Source organism: Rhea pennata, chromosome 1, assembly GCF_028389875.1.
Source record: "Rhea pennata isolate bPtePen1 chromosome 1, bPtePen1.pri, whole genome shotgun sequence".
Classification (NCBI taxonomy): Eukaryota; Metazoa; Chordata; class Aves; order Rheiformes; family Rheidae; genus Rhea; species Rhea pennata.
In genome coordinates this window covers 117,104,318-117,124,859 of record NC_084663.1, presented here as the reverse complement: position 1 = coordinate 117,124,859, position 20,542 = coordinate 117,104,318, and the positions used below count along the sequence as shown (strand labels likewise).

The following is a 20,542-nucleotide window of genomic DNA, read 5'->3' as shown; positions in this document are numbered from 1 at the left end:
GCTGACGCGCCGCGCTCGCTCCCCATTGGCGGGTGCGCGCGTCGCTCGCCGCTGGGTCGCCGCCCGCCCGCCCGCCCCCTCGCTCCGGCCGGCGGAAGAGTGTCGCCCAGGACGGGGGGTGCGTACGGCCGCCGTTTCCCTGCCGCTGTCCTCGCGCGCGCGCGGGGGGCGGGGGGGCGCGGCGCGGCGGGGAGCGGCCGTTGGTGGGACACCCCTCCCCTCCCCACACCCCCACCCCCCGGCCGCAGGCACCGCGGGGCGCTTGTGCTCCGCGGCAGCGCGCACCCGCTCCCCCCGGCAACGGCTTAGGGGCCAACGGCCGTGCGCGGGGCGGGGGCGAGGGGGCTCCCCTCAGGCTCGGGGGAGGGGAGCGTCGTGACAGCCCGTCCGTCTGTCCGTCCAGCGCCGAGGCCTTGACCTTTTCGCTGTAGCGCAGCCTCTAGGGGGGCAAGTCACGGGCCCGGAGAGGCCGTTGGGGGAAGCGGGGGGGCTGCTGGGCGCTGCGGGCCGCTCTGCCGCAAGGCTGCGGGCACGGCGTGCTCTGGTTTGTGTTTTCCGCATCCGCGGAAGGAGGCGGCGATCTTGAGCAGAAAGTTTGAGGTCCATAGATGACTTCATTATTACTACTATCATTTTTTTAAATGGCGTTACCTGCAGTGTAATAACTTCAGTCTGGACTTTGCGGCTTTGGTGTTCCGCCTCGTATTGCTCTGTCATGGCCTGAGCCCATTAAAGAACTATCGATGGACATTACGTACTTTTATGAGCAAAGATAGGCAAGTAGATAAGTGCAGAATTGATCTTTTTTCTGCCTTTCCAAAGTCCTCAAACTTAGATAGCTCTCTTGAACGCTTGCTGTAAAGAGCAGTCATGTTACTCTAGGACTGAGCATCACTCTCAGATTCTTGTAAGAAGATTACTTGTTTAATAATTTTGCTGTGCAGCCTTGATTTTATAGGTGGTGACTTAAAAGTTCCTCTCTTTCCTTCTTCCTTCATTTTGTAATGCTGGCAAACTATATAATAATAGCATTGTGCTACAGTGTAGGGGGAAAGTGAAAGTGAAACTGCATGTAATTACAGAAATGGGCAAGTGGTCTAAAGAGCCCCCTTAAAAAAAAAAAAAAGAAAAAGGGACTTGATAAGAAATATTCTTGCTCACGTATGGGTCTTCACAGACCCATATGCCAAATATCTTTTCATAGTAGATGCACATGGGAAAAGTAAAACATTCTAAACTTGGTTGGTTTTAGAAGGTGCTTCCTTTCTTGAAGAAGAAAAAGAATCGGGTTGCCTTCATAATTTCTACTCTGCCTCCTGTCTTTTCCTTCCTCCTCTGGAAATATTTTTTTTTTACACTGTTGTACAGCATAAGGTGGGGGGTTTTTTTGTGCATACTTCTTGCATTTTCTCGTGACAGCTTTTATTATTTTGTTCAAGTGGAATCAATTAATTTGGGGTTGGGAAGCTGATTTTCAGATTAAAATTTTAGGCTCCAGCTCTTGTGTAGTGTGTTTTCAATTAACTTCATTCATCTGAATAATCTGCTAGTTGTTTTAACCCTGGATGCTCTTGTGGACTGAGTATTACTTTTGCAATGAGTATAACTCTCCTTTCTATTTGTTAAGTCATCAGTTTGTTCTTGCCAGTGTTCTTATGTTTCTCTTTAATGGACATGAGTGCAGAATGTTTCTTGGAAACTGTGGGAGAGAGCCTCTGCCCTTGAAATGGGAGAGGAGACAGATTGTAGAAAGGACATTGAAGGACAGCTAATGCAAGGCTTTTCCACCCGTTTCCTTACTGTGAAGTATGTGGATTCCAGTAAAAGTTTAAATGAGGAGAGTGAGTCTTTGACCTTTATTCGAGTAAGAAAGCCCAAATGCAAGCATCTATTATATATATAAATATATATTTTCTGTTTATATTATAGGATATATTTGGGCTAAAACCTATGTATGTGTTCACATTAATCCATGTGAGTATAACCCATGGCATTGCTGTTGTGATCTTGGTGGAAACTTACCTTCACAGTGTTGCTAGCCTTTTATGGATGAAACATAGCTTATTATTTTCTTCTTCCTTTGCTTGTGTTGTTGAGAAGTATACACATACGGAGCTTTGGAAACATAGTACTGTATAATAGCTAACTGTCTATTTAGTAAATTGTGAGAGGGAGGCCAACTTGTTGCATTTGGGTTACGTCTGTCAGTCCTCTCAGTAAATCTAATCAGTTCTTTGCTTCTCTTTTATTTGAACGCACCTCAAGGCATGGGAAGGTGGATGATTGGACTTCAGACTGGATGAATTATTCTGGCATCCTGCAGTCTGCTTCCTCCCATTCTTTTTTCTAAGAACTCTATAGCCCTTACTTGTCATGTCTTCTACACGTGAGTGCCCTCAGTTAGGCATGCATTTGATCAGAGATGGCATCATCCTCTCCCAAAGAGAGGAATACCTGTATGTTGGTCACAGAACTTGGGGGCATTCAGTAACGTGATGGGAAGAGGTGGTGTATCACCACTTTTTAGTGGTGCATATGTATGAAATTTATACATATATGGAGCTTTATAAATAATGATTTTTTTGAATGTTAGATGGGGCTCTGTTGAAATTCTTTTATCAAAGCCTACATTGCAGAACTCTGGATGACATCAGTAAATACTTAGATCATATTGGAAAAACTGCAGTGGAATTGGCTCCTCTGCCGATTTTACTGCTGATCTAAAGTGCTAGAGAGAGCATGAAAGGTTAAGCTTCCTTTGTGAAATCAAAGCTAGTTTGTAGCATTAGGCTCATTTAGAGGTAATTCGAGACTTCTTGTCTGTGTTCTCTTGCAGCTTCTCTGTACCTTGTTTCTCCATATTGTCCAGTAAAACAGGAAATTTGTGTTGTCAGTTACGCATCATTGTTGTAGACAGTTGCCAGCAGATAGTGATTATCTGATCTATTCACTTTATATGGGGTACTTCTCTTCTAAGCAAAAAGATGAGGTTGAAGCAAAATGCAAATTTGAGTGTCAGACACCAAAAATACAGTTTCTAGTAAAGAAAATAATGTGCTTTTCTACAGTGTTGCCCTGTATCTTAAATGTAAAAAGGTCATCAACTTTTTATTAGTTCCTCTAGCTTCACTTGTTTGTCACTAGTACAGTTGTGAAAACTGCATTTCTTACCTGAGACAGTTAACTGGAAAGGTTGAGAGAGGTTTTGCGTCAGGTTTCTAGAGTGAGCAGAACAGCTCTGATTTGTCACTTAAGGTTTAAAAAATGCTTAATAATTGAGACAGTTTTTGTATAATGTATGATATCTATAATGTTTATTGTTACTGACTCCAGAGAGTTGAAAGGGTTTTACTAGAACAACGGTAGTCAGGTTTTGGTTTGGAATTTGGCTTAATTATATTAGTTGGCAACATGAACTATATAGCCCCTTTAAATCATAAAAGGTAGAGAATTTTTGCCCTTCACATTAGCCTTTTGAACTGGAGCATTTTTGTAGGGGTAAAAAGACTTCATTTGTGAAGTCATCTGCAAATTTGACTGGCAACTTTTAAAGTAGAGGATGAAAAATAATTTCTATTGTTACTTGAAATCATTTTCTCCAATATCTTGTCCTGACCCTTGCTTTCTGAGTTACAATATAATTTTACGTTATGCTTGAATATTGTTATTTAGACATGTTAATACTTTTAAAATTGTTCATTGTGGGAAAAAAATCAGAGGAAACTATACTTTTGGTGGTTTATTTTCATTCTGAAGGTGCCTAAAAGCATATTTACACACAAGGAGATAACTAGACTTGACATGACCTTCTTTGTGTTCTGTGGGAAATATTAGTGCAGTCTGTTTGTGTATTTACTCCTATTTGTTGCTAGTCACAGGGTAGCATGGGGTGAGAGACCTCTAGTCTGTGGCGAAGACAGCAGTGGGAATCACAAGCTGTGTTCCAGTAAGGGGTCAGGGAAGCTGGGAGGGGAAGAAGGGGCTTACTGCAGGCTGAGGAAGAGAGGTACCTTCTGGGGCTGAAGGGTAGCAAACAAATTACATACTGACCATTTTAAGAGTGGAAAAGAAGGAAGTGCTATAGGAGCAGTCATGAGACCTGTGATAAGGAAGTACTACAACTTCATGTGAAAAGTTCTAGAAATAATAGGAAAGTTTGAAAATGTCTAGGTGAAAGTATAAATATGAAATTATATAGTTGAGTCTAGATATTTCAAAGAAGTAAATAATTTTTGAATCAATTGCTTTTAATGCTTTAAGATAGAAATCCAACCATAGTTACAATCCTAGTACTGGACTCAGGAGCACCGTTTTTTTTTTATCTTATTTATGGGAAGTGACCATTGTTCATGGTATAAATGAATGCTATATTCTGTTTTTCTTTTGACTTCTTCTGGTTAACAACAGTATTTAAAAGTTCATAGTAAGATGTTTCACACCAGTTTTCCCTGTAACATAATCATTATGGACATTTTGTATTTTCTTAGCATTTAAGAAGTATCTGTAAGTTATTTGTGGCAGATTAGGAAAATACAGAAATGTACAGTATTAAACCAAAATTAAATGGCAGTAAGAGTGGCTATGAGTCACTGCTAACAAAAAAAGTTGTAAATAGTCTAGTTTCTGACACATAACCTATATAGGCAAGCTGTGTTACAGCCTGAGAACAGATGAGGTGTAGTACCGAATATTTTATAGCCGCTAGTGTCTCACCAGAGTGTTTGAGAACCATGTCTAAGCAGTCACTTTGTAACTTTCGTATTTAACTTTACTTTTGTCTTCCTATATTTAAAGTTATATGTGACTGATCTTCTGACTGTGAAGCAAGGTTTTCTATCCTTATTACTAGTTGATTCAGAGTTGATCCCGTTTTCCCTGTGTTAGAGGGGCATGATATAATCTGTCTTATTTGGAGACTGGAAATAAAGGTATCTCATCCAAGATTGCTTGGCCTGACTCAAAGATACAAGTTCTTCTCTGTATATGAAGTTCTACTGTATGTATATTACCTCCTTAATGGCTAATGCTAGAGAAAGGGTTATGGTTTGAGGGTGAAATACATATTGAAATGTTTGCTTTTTTATTTGTACGTTTTTGCTTGCTTTCAATTTTGGGTTTCTATATGTTTGAACAAACAGTATCTTCTATTTCATTTCTCTTTGATTTCAGTATGATGCTTTATACATAATCTTTAAATTTTAGATTGTGTGATCACTTTATTTTGCAATTCTGTCAGTAAGCTTTTTTAAAAAACAAAATTAAATATAGCTCAATATAGAATCCATAGAATTTATAGTGAGCTATTTAATTCTGTAAAAACACACTTTAAAGTTTGTCAAACATGTCAAAATGTTACTTTTTCTGTATTAAATTTTTGGCTATGTTTCAGGTATTTAGGACATAGCTGTTAATGGAAAATTCATGAGTACAGAATAAGGAAGGCACTCTAAGGAAATGGCGGGATTTTTAGACAACTTCCGATGGCCAGAATGTGAATGTATTGACTGGAGTGAAAGAAGAAATGCAGTTGCTTCAATAGTCGCAGGTGTATTGGTGAGTCTTGAGAGGAGGTGATTGTAACTGTGTTGACAAGTTGGGAAGGATGACAGACAGTTCAAATTTTTATTTAAAATGTTGTGACATTTCTCTTCTAATTGCCCCTCAATCCGGTGTATTTCTTGAGGTTTTTTTCAGTGTACTTGTTAGCCAACATTTTATAAGTCATGAGAATCTGCATGATGTCCAGTAATGATATTCCAGTTATGCTGTCTTAAAAAAAAAAAAAAAAAAAAAAAAGTTTGAAAAACAGTGGATTTTTGGCATAATTAGATATGTTATAGCGTTCATGTTTTATATAATTTGTATCTTGTGTATGTTTAAAATCTGGATTCTTGTTCTTGAAGCAGTAGAAGGAATTTAGCTGTTCTCTGATATGTAATTTTAATAGAAAATGTGATAAATTCCCAAATACTATTTTGAAAACATCAACATTAAAGTTTATTCAAGCTATCACAGAACTTGCACACCAAAAGGGTTTAAAACCTGACCTGAAGCTAGTAGCTGTCTAAAATAGTTTATACTTGTTAAACTCGTGTGCACATGACCACTTGCCATGTTTTGTCTGTCTGTCTCTGTACCCTTCCAGCCTTGTAAATACTGGTTTAATTTTGTTTCACAGTTTTTCACAGGTTGGTGGATAATGATAGATGCTGCAGTAGTTTACCCAAAGCCTGAACAAATGAACCATGCATTCCATACCTGTGGCGTATTTTCAACACTAGCTTTTTTCATGTAAGTCTTTTTATAAAAAGTGTTCTTTATTTAGAAAAAAAAAAACACAGTTTTTACTAAGTGATATGCTATGTGATAAAAATTTGAATTACTTTGTTATAAATTACTTTTGACTAATTTTGCAGTACCTTATTGCATGGGAATGTAAAAGTTTTTGTTTGTTTGTTTGCTAATATCTGTGGCCTTTGTTTCTAATAATAGTTCGTTCATTCATTGTTCCTTCTTCCCCTATCCTCTTTTTAAGGTGTTTAAGGTAAATTGCTTTTCCTACACACTTTGATTGAATGTACGAAAACAGACCTTCCTTTATGCAAGTGGCCTTTTAAAATCAGTACTCCAGTTCTTGAATCGAAAATTCTGTAATGTCCAATTGCTTAGCTGAATTTACAAACGTTAGACTGCATCTATTGCTGCTTTTAAATAATTTCTGCAGCTGTTTCTCTGGTCCAAAACCTCTTCAAATGGTAGAGGTAGTAGTAGTACATCCATGTTATAATCTAAACATGTAAATGTGGCAAGATTTCAGGAAAAATAATAACTTTGACTAAATCACATGACACTGGAGGAAAAAAGACTCTTGGATATGCAAGGCCTTATTAGCACTTGGTATCTGAAAGCTTTTGGGTTTTTTTTTCAGCCACATAACTTATTTTAAGAAAACGTATTGTCTCTCCTTACAGAGCATGTCTCACTTTATCTATGGTGCTCACTCTGAAGGAGAGGAATGAAAAAGTACCTTGTATCGTGATCAAAATAGCTCTCTGTTAGTGGCTATAATTATTCCTCTGAAGTGGCTTTAGATGTTTTAAGAACTTAGATAGCCAAAAAGTGACTGGGAATAATTCAGTCACTAAAAAAGGCAATAAAGATCTTTCAGCTTGCATATTTGTTAATCTAAAAATTTAAGTGAAACTTATGTAAGGATGTGGGGGCTTATTTGAAATCCTTCCATTAAGGGATGTGCTGTTATACAAGGAAGACTTGCTAAGTAATTTTCCCAGAATTTGTCATATCTTAAAAAATGCTAGCTTTTTACTTTGAATTGATTTTCTAATAACTTGAAGTGTATACACATTCTTTTATTAATAGGATAAATGCTGTATCAAATGCACAGGTGAGAGGAGACAGCTACAGTGACGGATGTTTAGGAAGGACAGGTAAATTAATTCACTTTAAAATCTTACTGATTTGCAAGATTGATTATTTAAGTGTTGCTTAAATAAATAATAATCAGAAGCTAAGGATTAGGAGAGAATTTCTGTGAAGTTAATTTCTTTACAAATTTAATACTTGGATGTAAAGTCTGAATTCTTTAAAAAAGTGAACTTAGGAAAACTAGACTTCTCTATAGGTTGAATACCTAAACTTTCCTCTGCATGTCTCTATAGCTGTTGAGAGAATGTATCACAGAAATGCTGTTCTTTTCTGTATGTCACCCATTTTATGGTGTCTATGGACCTATTCTCTTTCCACTTCCATTCGTAATTCCCTCACTATTATTTTCCCGTGTGGATCCTAGCGTCTGTTTTCATACTATCTGCAGAATGCTCATCTGTAAATCTGGCACAATTTACTGATTCTGAGCTGGATTGTGATGCTGTCGTACACTTCATTCATAAATCTGTATGGAGAGAACCTTTGCATAAAAATTATTTTACTTTCCTGTGAGTAAGCAGGTTGGTTATTCTCAATGTTGTCACCTTCCTTTTGCAGAAGGCAATGTCTGAGTATGGTGACTGTCACCTGTCTTGAAGATACCTCTCTAAAGTAAACACAGGAAGGGTTTGGGTTTTGTACCCTGTTGAAACGCTGTCCTTACTTCAGAAATGATACAGTTTGGAGTCCCTTGTAGTTAGTCCGCTTCAAGTTTTGTTAAATGGTGGAAATTAGAGCTTGTGCCGTAGCTCTTCATTACAGATGAATGGAAATATCTGGGAATTTTTTTGCTCCCTAAAATACAGGGAAATGAGCTACTCCCTGTTGTATTAAAGGAGGCAGAATTTGGTTTATCTTGTCCTTGATGCATGCTTTAATCCTTTCCATTTGGACCTTCAGAGAGGTAACATTGCACTGTAATAGAGTACCCTGGATTGTCTGTTACTGTGGATAATATGCTACAGGGGTCTCAGTGGTTTTAATATTTCCTGCAGGTGCTCGTGTCTGGCTCTTTATTGGCTTTATGTTGATGTTTGGTTCACTCATTGCTTCAATGTGGATTCTTTTTGGAGCATATGTTACACAGAGTAAGTTTCCTTCTTGATTAGTTTTAGTGAAGAGATGGGTTTTGCTGCTGTTCTGGTCGTCACATGTGGTGCAAAGTATTCTGCTCCAATTTGATATCTATCCTGTGATACGGCAGCCTGTTTAGGAGCTGTTTTTCATTTTTTACTTTACAATGTGAATCTGAAAATCTAGAGGGCCATTCCTAGTTGCTTTTTCTATGGATTTTAGTGAATGATGCTTGAGGGGATTGAAATGAGGAACTACCACTATGAACTGCTTCAAACAATTCAAGTACAGATTTTATGTCTATTTCTGTCTAGGTATACACAAAAACATTTTTACATGTATATCTATAATATATGTGTAATACGTATATTTTATATATTAAAAACTAAACATATGAGTAGATAACTGTGACTAATTCAGGAATTATTACTAAGCTGTGAAAATGTGTAACCTGGAATTTTCTTGCTTTTTTTTTTTTTTAATGACATATTTAAATAAAATTGAAAGAGACTTCACTGAAGTCTAAAATCATTAAAAAATATTATGGACTCTGTTTGGTTTTAAGGTTTATTTTTACATGTAGAAAAATATTTTTGTTATAAACTGGGAGGCAGAAGACTCAAAAGAATGGAAATGTGGTCTGTTCTTGTCAGAGCAATACCATCTAGTTTTGTAGTCTGTGAGACTGAGAGTGATACTAAGAATAATGTTTTGAAATAGTTTTTCTAGTACAAAAGAACTTAATATTTCCTGTATTATTTACCTTGCAGACACTAATGTTTACCCTGGATTAGCAGTGTTTTTCCAAAATGCATTGATATTTTTCAGGTAAGTAATCTGGGGAAATTTCCCTCCTTCCAAGTGAGCGTTACACTTAGTTCTTTATGTACACTTAGGTACCCATAGAAAATAAGTTTTAAAAGCCAGAGGCTGACACCACGCTTGATCTTAAACAATGTGGAGATTGCTACTTTCAGTGCAGGACCCCCTGGGGTTTCAGTGTTACCCACCCTGAGCTTTCCTCCATGAGGAGAATGGCACACAAGACAGACACTTCTAATATCACTGAGTTAACTGATATTGTACAGGGAACTGATGTGATGTTATTCACTTCATGAACTAATCCAACTATTTCTTAAAAACTACTTTTCTTACTCTACTGCTTTTTTTCACCATTGTTTGCTCCAGTACTTAAAAACAATTCTTCATTTATCACCTCTTATCCTGTGAGAGGCTCTTTCTTCCCCTCACGTCCCCATTAGTGCAGCTCTTTCTGATCCAATTGAATTTACGGCTCCAGAACATGGATGACCAAGGGGGCAGACAGTATTCCAGGTGAGATATTATCAATGTTCAGGATACTGGCAATAATGTTTTCATCTGCGTACGTCAAGTACATTGCTGTGCATCCTGGGAGCACAGTTATGGTTCCTGGAGGGACATTGATTTGTGCTGTAGACAGTTTAAGATTCTAATGTTCCTATTCAAATGACCTTTTGCATCTTATGTATGGCATTATTTATTTATGCATCTATTTATTTTTCTTTAGTACTCTGATCTACAAGTTTGGAAGAACAGAAGAATTATGGGGATGAGAGATCAAGGATAGCATTGTCTATTCCATAGCGGCTATGTTGTACTCTGTATGTAGATATATTTACATTTATTCGTTCTCGTTTTGCTTTCTAAATCATATGAACTAAGACAAATTACTGTTTCAGTAAGAAGCTCCCTCTTTTCATAGGAAAGTTTTGTGAATATGTACATATGACTGTATATATCTTAAAAAGGGAAAGTCAGGCTTTCTTTCTGAAATCTTCAGGTTTATTTCTTCAAATACATGGCTTTCCATCAACCCTTAAAGACTTCCAGATTTTCACATGTGAGAGAGACTTCAGTGGAACTACAAATGAATGAGCAGGATAAAGCCTGTACCCTGTAAAAGTATTTGACTTTTATGCATGGGTAAGCTGTAGCTCATTTTACAAGGGTAGACAGCAGGGGCTAATTGTATACCTGAAGCAGTAGAGAGCTTATGGAAGTAGCCCAGCTAAGCCTGTAATGAGGGTGAATTCTATTGTAGGAGGTAAAAGTTGATTTCAAGAATTTTATAGAACTGCTCAGAAAAAGTAGATTTTTTTTTAATTATTTTTTGTAAACAGCAATGAAATTTTTAACAAGGTTCTGTATTAAGCAGATTCTGCATGGCAAATGGAATTGTTCTTGACTGCTGACTGCTGTAGCACAAATGAAATTTGGTAGCAGCATGGCCCTTGTAGAATTATCTCATGCTGTTCCGTATAATAGACACTAATAACCACTTACTGTATTTACTAATACTAAAGTAAAAAAAGAACTCTGAAACTGATGCCAGTCATCCTTAAGGAACATAAAGAACAAATGAAAGTCAGACTAATATCTTCAACATTATGTCAGCATACATTTTCTTCAAAGAAAGATTAAATGTACGGTTATCCTGCTACCTATTACTTTTTGAATAGAAATAGTGAGCATTTCAAATGGGGATATAATAGAAATGTATTTATTGCTGTAGTATTTCTAAAAAGCTAATGATCGTACTATTCTTAGTTTTAGGACTGCCTCTTGCCCCAGTTAAAAATTATTTATTTCCTAAATTTGCTGGACACTTTATGGAAATGCCTCCATTGTTGAAATCCAGTTTCTTCTAGCAGCAGTATACAGAAAGGGAGAACATTAATGTTTTATAGCTTTGGATTGATCTTGTGTATATACCTCTTGCTATTGGTGACTTCCTTATCTTATGAGTTTTATGTGTTCCTAAAGCAGTTAACTCTACCTTGTGTCTAAAAGCTTTTATAATTTTCCATATATCAAGATAGCTGATCATATGGTATTAAACTTAAGAATGTAACTTATGTGCGTGGTTATGTATACTGTTAGTCATCTAATTACTCCCTTGTGGGAATCTTTCCAGTGGACAGAATATGAAGCAAATACTGCAGCTGAAATTGTTCTACTGGCTAGACTAACTTCTATCCTGATTTCACCATTCTGCAGTGAGTTACGATATATTCACTGGTGTTTATCATAGCATTGTACATAAGTTGTCTGTTTGGCTGTAATTCCAGAAAATGGCAATAAACTTTACCTTATGTTCTCAAAATAAGCGTATAAATGTCACAAGATAATTTTGCAATCGTATTCTATTTAATAGCTCCAATAATACTGGCCTTGAAGCAAGTCTTACACCAGCTAATAATTAAATGTAGTTGTTCTTGTTTTCCTGCCTGTCAGCTTCTCGTTACTGAGCTTGTGAATGTATACATTGGCTTGTTTACTAAGTGACAAACAAGTGTAGCTTAGTACTAGTCCATTTACAGTATCTTACAGCTGACACTTGAACAGCATAAGCAGAGGTAAGTGTTTAACACTGGAGGAATGCTTCCAGAGTGCTTTAATAGAAGCTTCCACTTAAAACAGTTTTCTTAATAGCACTGGCAGGGAAGGAGCTCCTTTCTGAGGTTATCTGCATTTCCCATCAAAGCTTGCTTGCTTCTGATTATTTCTTGACTATCTCTTCCAGTTTTAGAGAATTGGTATGGTTATGCTTGCTTATTATACAGCAACTAAGCAGAAAAAAGGCACAACTTATTTTGAGGATGTAGCTTTTGCAGCCTCTTAAGCTCCAAACAGGCATGGTGCAACAACCATCCAGACTTTATTTGGAGTCACAGAATCACAGAATGGTTGAGGTTGGAAGGGACTGCTGGAGATCATCCAGTCCAACGCCCCTGCTCAAGCAGGGTCACCTAGAGCATGGTAGACAGGGTTGCATCCAGGCAGGCCTTGAAGATCTCCAGAGAAGGAGACTCCACAGCCTCTCTGGGCAACCTGTGCCAGTGATCCATCACTCTCACAGTGAAGAAATTCCCCCTCATGGTCAGGCAGAACTTCCTGTGCTTCAATTTCTGCCCATTGCCTCTTGTCCTGTCACACGGGACAACTGAAAAGAGTTTGTCCCTGTCCCCTGGACACCCTCCCTTCAGGTACTTATACACATTGATAAGATCCCCCCTCAGGCTTCTCTTCCCCAGGCTGAAGAGGCCCAGCTCTCGCAGCCATTCCTCATAGGGCAGGTGCTCCAGCCCTCGGATCATCCTTGTAGCCCTACACTGGACTCTCTCCAGTAGCTCCATGTCTTTCTTGTCCTGGGGAGCCCAGAACTGGACACAGTACTCAAGATGAGGCCTCCCCAGGGCTGAGCAGAGGGGCAGGATCACCTCCCTCAACCTGCTGGCAACACTCTTCCTAATGCACCCCAGGAGACCATTGGCCTTCCTGGCCACAAGGGCACATTGCTGGCTCATGGTCAACTTGTCATCCACCAGCCCTCCCCAGGTCCTTCTCTGCAGAGCTGCTCTCCAGCAGGTCAGCCCCCAGCTTGTACTGGTGCCTTGGGTTATTTCTCCCTAGGTGCAGGACCCTTCACTTGCCCTTGTTGAACCTCAGGAGTGTCATAAATTTCACTCAATCAGTGTAGCCAATATAAGAATTTTATTAATTACAGCAAGCAAGATATAGGCAAATATCAGCGCTGGGCGACAGGGGAGTCTCCGCTCTGCCAACTGCCGCACCGGGTGGGTCCCAGCTCCTCTTTTTATATCATTCCGTCTTCCTATCCTGCACATGTGTGTCCTGTTGCTAGGGTTCTAGTTTCTTCTCATTCGTTAGGGGTCGACCGTTGACCTTTTATGGTATAGCCAAGTGATTGGCCAAAGTTCCTGCAACCTTTAAACTGGTTAGGACTAGATTCTGTTGTTTTGCAAAATGAAACAGGACACATACTCGGTTCTACTACAATTCCCCCATTTCTCTTATCCTGATCCATTTTGCTCATTATATTGGCGTAATTCTTCCGCAGCTAGTTCTAACATTTGCAAATTCTCTGCAGCAGGCAGGTGGTTATATCTGGCTGTAATAAGCATGAGATGTGCTGCTTCCAAGCGACTTCTAATTATAGCAAGCAATTTATTGAATATACAAGGCCCGAAGGTGAGTCCAAGTACCAACAAAATCACTGGTCCAGCTATGGTTGAAAGTAAAGTGGTTAACCAGGGAGATCGGCTAAACCAGGTCTCATACCAACTCTGGTGTGCTTCTCTTTCTTTCCTTCGTTGCTCTATCTGTTTGCGTAACTCATTCATGGTATTAACTACCACTCCAGTATGATCTGCATACATACAACACTCTTCTTTTAATGCTATGCAGAGACCCCCCTGTTGCAAGAATAGTAGATCTAAGCCCCTGCGGTTCTGCAAGACAACCTCAGATAGGGATCGAACAGATTTTACTAACCCATCAATTGCCTGCTCAATCTTAGCCAAATCTTCATCTACTGATACTCGAAGAGCCAAGAATTCCTTTCCTTGTCGTATGAGTGAGGCTATACCTGTCCCGGCTCCTACCCCTCCTATGGTCAAGAGAGTTGCGATAGTAAAGGCAGAGATAGGTTCCCTTTTTTTAAGGTAATGCTCCGAGATAACGTTCTGGGTAGAGACATAGTCTTTTGAATGGTATATAATCCTTGGCATAATAATGACCTGAATACAGAAGTCTTGGGAATGATTAAAGATTTTCAGAGACAAACACGGAGTAACCCCGATACTCTTACAGACCCATCAGGTATTATTGGCTGGGAGGAGCCAGTCAGCCCCCCATTGGGTTTTTGGGTCTTGCACCGTAATGTTACATAAATGTTTTTTATGACGTGGAACAGTTCCAACACAGCGCCCTTTCCCCGTAACATGAGAGAGAGTTATTCCCTGGATATTCTCTTTGGTGCGTCACCAATTGCATTCAAGGGGATTACTGGCATTGCTCAGTCCGCCTTCATCTGATATTCCAAAAGCCTCATAAAACGGAGGTCGGACGTTGTAACAGAGCCAACAACCCTCCGTCAAATTAGGGTATGTTTTGTTTACGAGGGAATAACTGGCATTTATGACTTGCCATAGGGCACTATGGGCGTTAGAATCAGCTATCTCTGGCCCAGAATCAAGTGTGGTCCCATTCCCGTAATCATAGAGGCTAGCATCAATCTCTGTTTCTGAGTAATTTGACGAGGGGATATGGTCCTGGAGACTTGAATTAGGCCCGACAAGCTCTCCATTCTGCAGGATTACTTCCTTTTTGATAAGGAAATGTCCGCCGCGATCTGCACCTGTTTCATACAGTCGAGCCCCCCAAGTTTTTCCTGACATCCATGCAGGATCCTCAGGCTTGGAAATATTGATATAAATCCAGGAGCAAACCCCCTTTGGGAGCTGCCCAGTGTAAGAAGTAATATAGGGGGAAGTCTTAACCCGTCCACTCCATTTTGTCGGCGGCTCGCATCCCTGAGGACCCCATTGTACCTGCAGGTACGCGTCCTTGTGGTGAACATTCCAGTCAGATGCGACAGTCTCACAACCCCAGTACCCGCAATAATAGTGTCCAGGGTAATTGCAGTACCCTCTTCCAGGGTTGGAGCTCGGACAAAAGTAGAATCCATAAATCAATGGACAGACTTGGCCATATGAGGACAGCTGACATGGGGTACTATTAAAACTAGGGGCTCCCGGGGTCGTACTAGTTGCAAGGACTTTTTGGTCTTCCCACCTTATTAAAGACCACTTAAATGGCTGGTGAGATGTGGACCCAACAGCACCCGTTAATTGTACAATCAACACAAGAATTTGCAGAGTTAAGGGGGAAGCCCTGCGTTGAAGGAGGGAGCGCGCTTCGGTGGATTTACAGGGGGTACCAATTCCAGTCCCTTTCACGGGGCTGTATCCTGAACATCCTGCGGGTGTCCGAATCCGGAGGTTTCGTTCTCCACTAGCTGTTACCCCTCTGCCTTGCTCGTCGACCCGGTTGCTTCGAGCCACGAGGTGAACCATCTTCTCGGCAGCAAGGATATTCTTCAGGAGCCCTCCTAGACAACACCCGCAGTTCTGTATATAAATTTTAGTTCTGGTGGTCAATCAAGGCGGAACCGCACGGGATATCTCTCAGGTAAGTTCCCTAGATATAAGCGATTCCGCCAGTTTTCTTGCCAGGAATTTTCTAGCCACAATGGGCTTACCACTTGCCTCTGCGAATTTTTACAAAGGAAAAAAAAATTCAATCATGGGTACCTCATACATTCCCTCCTCCCGAGTGGAGATTCAGGTCCTCTGGGCATTTGATGTTTGAGTTCTGCTAGTCCCTTTCCTCTGTATTTTTAACTTCAATCCTCCAGGACTTCCAATCACTTGCCACTCAGAAGTTGATTCGAATTCGGGGCCAGGATCTTGGATTTTCACTGGTCCCTTAATTCTGCTGGCATGAGTCCATCCTTTTTCTGCCGTCCGAACTGCAGTTTCTGTAGTCAATAACACAAGGTAAGGCCCCTCCCATTGTGGGGTTAAGGTCGCTTCCTTCCATGTTTTGATCATCACCCAGTCACCCGGTTGTACACGGTGCAACTTCAGGTCTAACGGGGGTCTCTGCGCTAAAATTCCTTTTTTCCATAGCTCTTCCCTATATTTCATTAATTGAATAACATAATTGGCCGTGATCTGATCTCTGACTATTGGGTGATCCTGCGGTTCTCCCATATTGTAAGGCATTCCATACAACATTTCGAATGGGGAGATCCCCATGTCCGTTCTGGGTTGTGTCCTAACATTTAGTAGAGCTAACGGCAAGCATTTTATCCATGACAGTTTGGTCTCAATTATGAGCTTTGTTAACTGTTTTTTTATTTCCCCATTCATTCTTTCTACTCGCCCTGAACTTTGGGGATGCCAGGGGGTATGATGGTCCCATCTAACCCCTAATGCAGTCATAGTGTCGGTCACAATTCTAGACGCGAAATGGGGGCCCCGATCAGAATCAATAGTCTCTGTAATCCCATAGCGGGGGATAAATTGTTCTAAGAGGATTTTGACTACCACCTGAGCAGTAGCTCTTGCTGTGGGAAAAGCCTCCACATAATGGGTCAGATGGTCCACCATTACTAATAGGTATTTATACCTTCCAATCTTTGGCAGTTCAGTAAAATCTACCTGAATATGTGCAAATGGCCGCCGCGCTGCCGGTCGTCCCCCTCGCACGGGGTGCCGTAGATGGGCCTTGTTTACCTTCAAGCAGGTGACACATCCTCGTACCACCTGTTTTGCTAGGTCGTCGGCCCCAAAACACATGTATTGCATAGTAAATTGATCCACTAGCGCCTGCGCCCCCCAATGTGTCCGACCATGTATCCTCCTCATAATTTCCATAGCTACTGATTTTGGTAATACTATTCTGTTTTCCCCCGGAAGTCTCCACCACCCCTGGGAGTCTCGCCTCAGCCCCATCTTTTCTAGCCTTTCCTGCTCACGCGTGGTAAAACTGTACACTCTCCAAGGTGGGTCATGGACCGATTCTTCAGGCCTCCGATCCTTACAGATGCAATCCGTCACAAGCAACTTCCCATTTTCTCGATAAACATGGCAAGGAGGTTGCAGATATATTCTCCCACAAATCTGACATTGTGTTCCCTGGGAGATACGCAAAGTTAATAGTGCGGCCCTCTTTGCTTCTTGGTCTGCGGCATTATTCCCTCTACTTCTGAAATCTTTTCCTCTCTGGTGCCCTTTCAAATGTACCACAGCAATTTCCTTAGGCCCCCTCAGAGCTAACAATACTCTTCTGATCAAATTCTGATGTATCAGGCTCTTGCCCTGGGAGTTCATCAGTCCCCTCTCTTCCCAGATCTTGCCAAAAGTATGCACAACCCCATATGCATATTTCGAGTCGGTATATATAGTACCTATTTTACCTTGCAGTATCTGCAGGGCTCGTAGTAAAGCATAAAGCTTGCAGGCCTGTGCCGACCAAGACTTGTGCAGTGGCCCCGACTCGAGGACTGTTAACTCCTTTCCTGAAATTATTGCATATCCAGACACCCTTTCACCATTAACAACCCTAGAGGACCCGTCCACAAATAGTCTGTCTCCCACCTCTAATTCTTCTTCTTCCAAATCTGGCAGTATCTTTGTTTGCTCTTCTATGACTGCCAAACAGTCATGCGTCAAATTGTTCTCATTTGGTTCTCCATATAAAAATTGAGCTAGGTTCTGCATGCTAGCTATCTCTAAGGATAATTTTGGGGAGTCTAATAGAATGCCTTCATATCTTAAAAGTCGGGCATCTGTTATCCACTTTTCGGCCTTTTGTTGTAATACTCCCCGGATATTATGAGGGGATAACACATGCAGCTGCCCGGTAAGGGTGATCTTGTTGGCCTCTTCAACGAGTAACGCAGAGGCTACTATAGCCTGTAGACAAGTAGGCCATCCCCGACTTACTGGATCTAGCAATTTGGACAGATATCCTACGGGCTTCTTTTTACCCGCCCATTCTTGCGTCAATACTCCATAAGCCGTACCGTCATCTGTGTTGATGAACAGATAAAAGGGTCTCTTAACGTCAGGAAGGCTCAGCACCGGGGCATTGACTAAGTCATGTCGCAATTCCTTTAAGCGTTCCTCATCGTCATTGCTCCATTTTAATAGTCCCTCCTGGCTCAATTTGTCATACAGGAATTTGACTTTCGTGCTATAGTTTTCTGTCCATTGTCGGCAATACCCGACAAGTCCTAAAAGTTGGCGTATTTGTTTCTTATTCCTAGGAGGTGGCAGCGATAAGATCCCACTTACCCTTTCGGGGTCTATTCTCTTCTCTCCCTTCCGAAGATAGTGCCCCAGGTATTTTACCTCTTCCTCAACGAATTGTAGCTTAGCTTTTGACACTTTTAGCCCTTTTTCGTTGAGGAAGTTCAGGAGCTTAATGCTTTCTTCACGGACTCTATCTTCAGTCTCACCTGCGATTAAGAGGTCATCCACATATTGGATGAGGGTGATTCCTTCCCCCGTCTGATACTCCTGCAAATTTTGTTCTAGAGCTTGTCCAGATAAATTTGGGGATTCTGTAAATCCCTGGGGAAGTACCGTCCACCTCAACTGTTGTCTTCTATGCGTGTCTGGGTCTTCCCACTCAAATGCAAAATAGTCTGTACTCTGTTCGTCCAGAGGACATGCCCAGAATGCATCTTTGAGATCTATCACACTATAGTATTGTTTTTCAGGCCCCAATCTACTCAATATAGTATAGGGGTTTGCCACTACCGGAAAGCGGGCCACAGTTCTTTTATTAATTTCCCTTAGATCGTGCACTAGTCGATATGACCCGTCTACCTTTCTCACGGGCAAAATAGGGGTGTTGAAAGGAGACATACAAGGTTCGAGGAGACCTCTCTCCAGTAACCTCTTTATCTCAGGTTGCAGTCCTTTCCTGCCCTCAAGGGAGATGGGATATTGTTTAATTCTTACAGGTATCTCTGGGTTTCTAATAATAACTGAGAAAGGCGCTATATCAAGTTTCCCAACACTGTTAGGAGTGTACCAAACTTCGGGGTTAATCTGTCCTTCATCTTCCACCCTTAAAGGGCAGAGTTTAATCCTTATTTCTTTGTCTATTACTTCCATATTAATACCTAATTCCGTAATCAAATCCCTCCCTAATAGGTTAAAATCTGCCTCTGGGACTAATAGCAGGTTCCCCAGTCCCATTTTAGATTCTGTTTCAATTAATACATTCTTAATTGTGGGGACCTCAAAGGGTTCCCCTTTGGCTCCCACTACTTGAGCTATTTCTCTAGATATCTTACATCCCTTTGGGATTTTCTGAACAGTCGATCGTTCGGCTCTGGTATCTACCAGAAACTCGACCTCCTGCTGTTGGGGACCTACTTTTAACTTTATCAAGGGCTCTTGATGTTTCCTTGTCCCCAGCAGATAGAGCCCCTGACCCCTCTAATCTTCAATAAAGGCCTTTTCATCTCTCAATCTCTTCCTACATTCTCTTTTGAAATGTCCTTTATTCCCACAGTAAAAACACACACCTACCTCCCTCTTTTCTATTCGGGGAGGTACGCCCCCATTCCTCTGAGTTCTTGTCCTTATTCTGGGAGGGGCGTTAAGTTTTCCAACCTCCCTTACAGTCGTTATCATCATCTTTACTTGTTTCCGATGACTCTCTTCATCCCTTCTCACATATACCTTCTGGGCTTCTCTTAGTAATTCATCTAAATCTTTATCCTGCCAATTTTCTATCTTTTCCAATTTTTTCCGGATGTCCTCCCATGATTTTGCCACAAACTGTGTTTTTAACAAGGCCTGTCCCATCGGGGTCTCAGGATCCAATCCTGAATACATCTGTAGATTCTTCCTTAGCCGCTCCAACCACTCCGTAGGTGATTCATCCCTCTTCTGGCTATCATTAAAGGCCTTATTGATATTCTGCCCCCTTGGAGCTGCTTCTCTAATGCCCTGTATAATAATTACCCTTAAATCTTGCATGTTCGTTCGGTGATCCTGCTGTTGATGATTCCAGTTGGGGTTTTGAAGTGGCCATTTGGTGTCCGCTAAAGGCCCCTGAGCGTGTTGGTTATCCCAAATCCGCATTCCTGCCCTTCTAATCATATTCCTCTCCTCGGCTGTGAATAGGATATTCATTATAGCCTGCAACTCCTCCCAGGTATAAATGCTGGGTCCCAAAAATTGATCTAATCTTTCCGATACTCCTAGTGGGTCCTCCAGAAGGTTCCCCATTTCTTTCTTAAAGTCTCGCACATCTCCAGAACTCAATGGGACGGAGATGAATCCTATGACTGGGTTTGGACCCCGGCCTCCAATGGGCATTTCCCAGAGCGGATATAGATTCTGTTGCTGCGTCCGCTCTGGAGTTATGAGATCTTGACTTAGTTCATAGACCCTAGAGGGATCTTGCGATGCATTAGGAAGGGGATCGTCTTGGGGTGGTACATAAGGGGGGGGGGAACTATTGGTATTTTTTCTTTTCTCCTGTTCTCCTTTTCCCTCAAGGAAAGGACGGCATCTACGCCCGGTCTAGTCACCCATACGTCAGCATACTCGCTCTCCTCCTTACTGAAGGGGATTTTACTTTTCACCCA

General features: G+C 41.1%; 1 protein-coding gene and 1 pseudogene across 4 annotated transcripts; one reads left to right on the top strand and one right to left on the bottom strand.

Annotated features, from left to right (window-relative positions):
• The first annotated feature begins 59 nt into the window (after positions 1-59).
• TMEM50B (transmembrane protein 50B) lies at positions 60-11,668 on the top strand. Of its 4 annotated transcripts, XM_062573365.1 has the most exons (9): positions 60-118; positions 5,390-5,553; positions 6,179-6,291; positions 7,381-7,448; positions 8,442-8,534; positions 9,291-9,348; positions 9,754-9,855; positions 10,070-10,163; positions 11,477-11,668. In XM_062573365.1, the coding sequence occupies exons 2-8, from the start codon at positions 5,455-5,457 to the stop codon at positions 10,113-10,115; spliced, it is 579 nt and encodes a 192-aa protein (XP_062429349.1). In that variant the 5' UTR covers positions 60-118; positions 5,390-5,454; the 3' UTR covers positions 10,116-10,163; positions 11,477-11,668. The 4 variants fall into 4 exon arrangements, with proteins under 4 accessions (XP_062429349.1, XP_062429340.1, XP_062429368.1 ...); XM_062573356.1 differs by having other exon boundaries at positions 10,070-11,668; XM_062573384.1 differs by lacking the exon at positions 9,754-9,855 and having other exon boundaries at positions 10,070-11,668.
• A 1,708-nt stretch (positions 11,669-13,376) lies between these two features.
• LOC134140414 (MLV-related proviral Env polyprotein-like) lies at positions 13,377-15,440 on the bottom strand (annotated as a pseudogene).
• Positions 15,441-20,542: the final 5,102 nt, after the last annotated feature.

Coding starts and splice junctions, on each gene's coding strand:
- TMEM50B (XM_062573365.1), top strand. CDS start 5,455: ATGGCGGGATTTTTAGACAACTTCCGATGGCCAGAATGTGAATGTATT. Junction 6,292..7,380: donor TCAACACTAGCTTTTTTCAT/GTAAGTCTTTTT, acceptor TTTTATTAATAG/GATAAATGCTGTATCAAATG. Junction 9,349..9,753: donor AATGCATTGATATTTTTCAG/GTAAGTAATCTG, acceptor ATCCTGTGAGAG/GCTCTTTCTTCCCCTCACGT.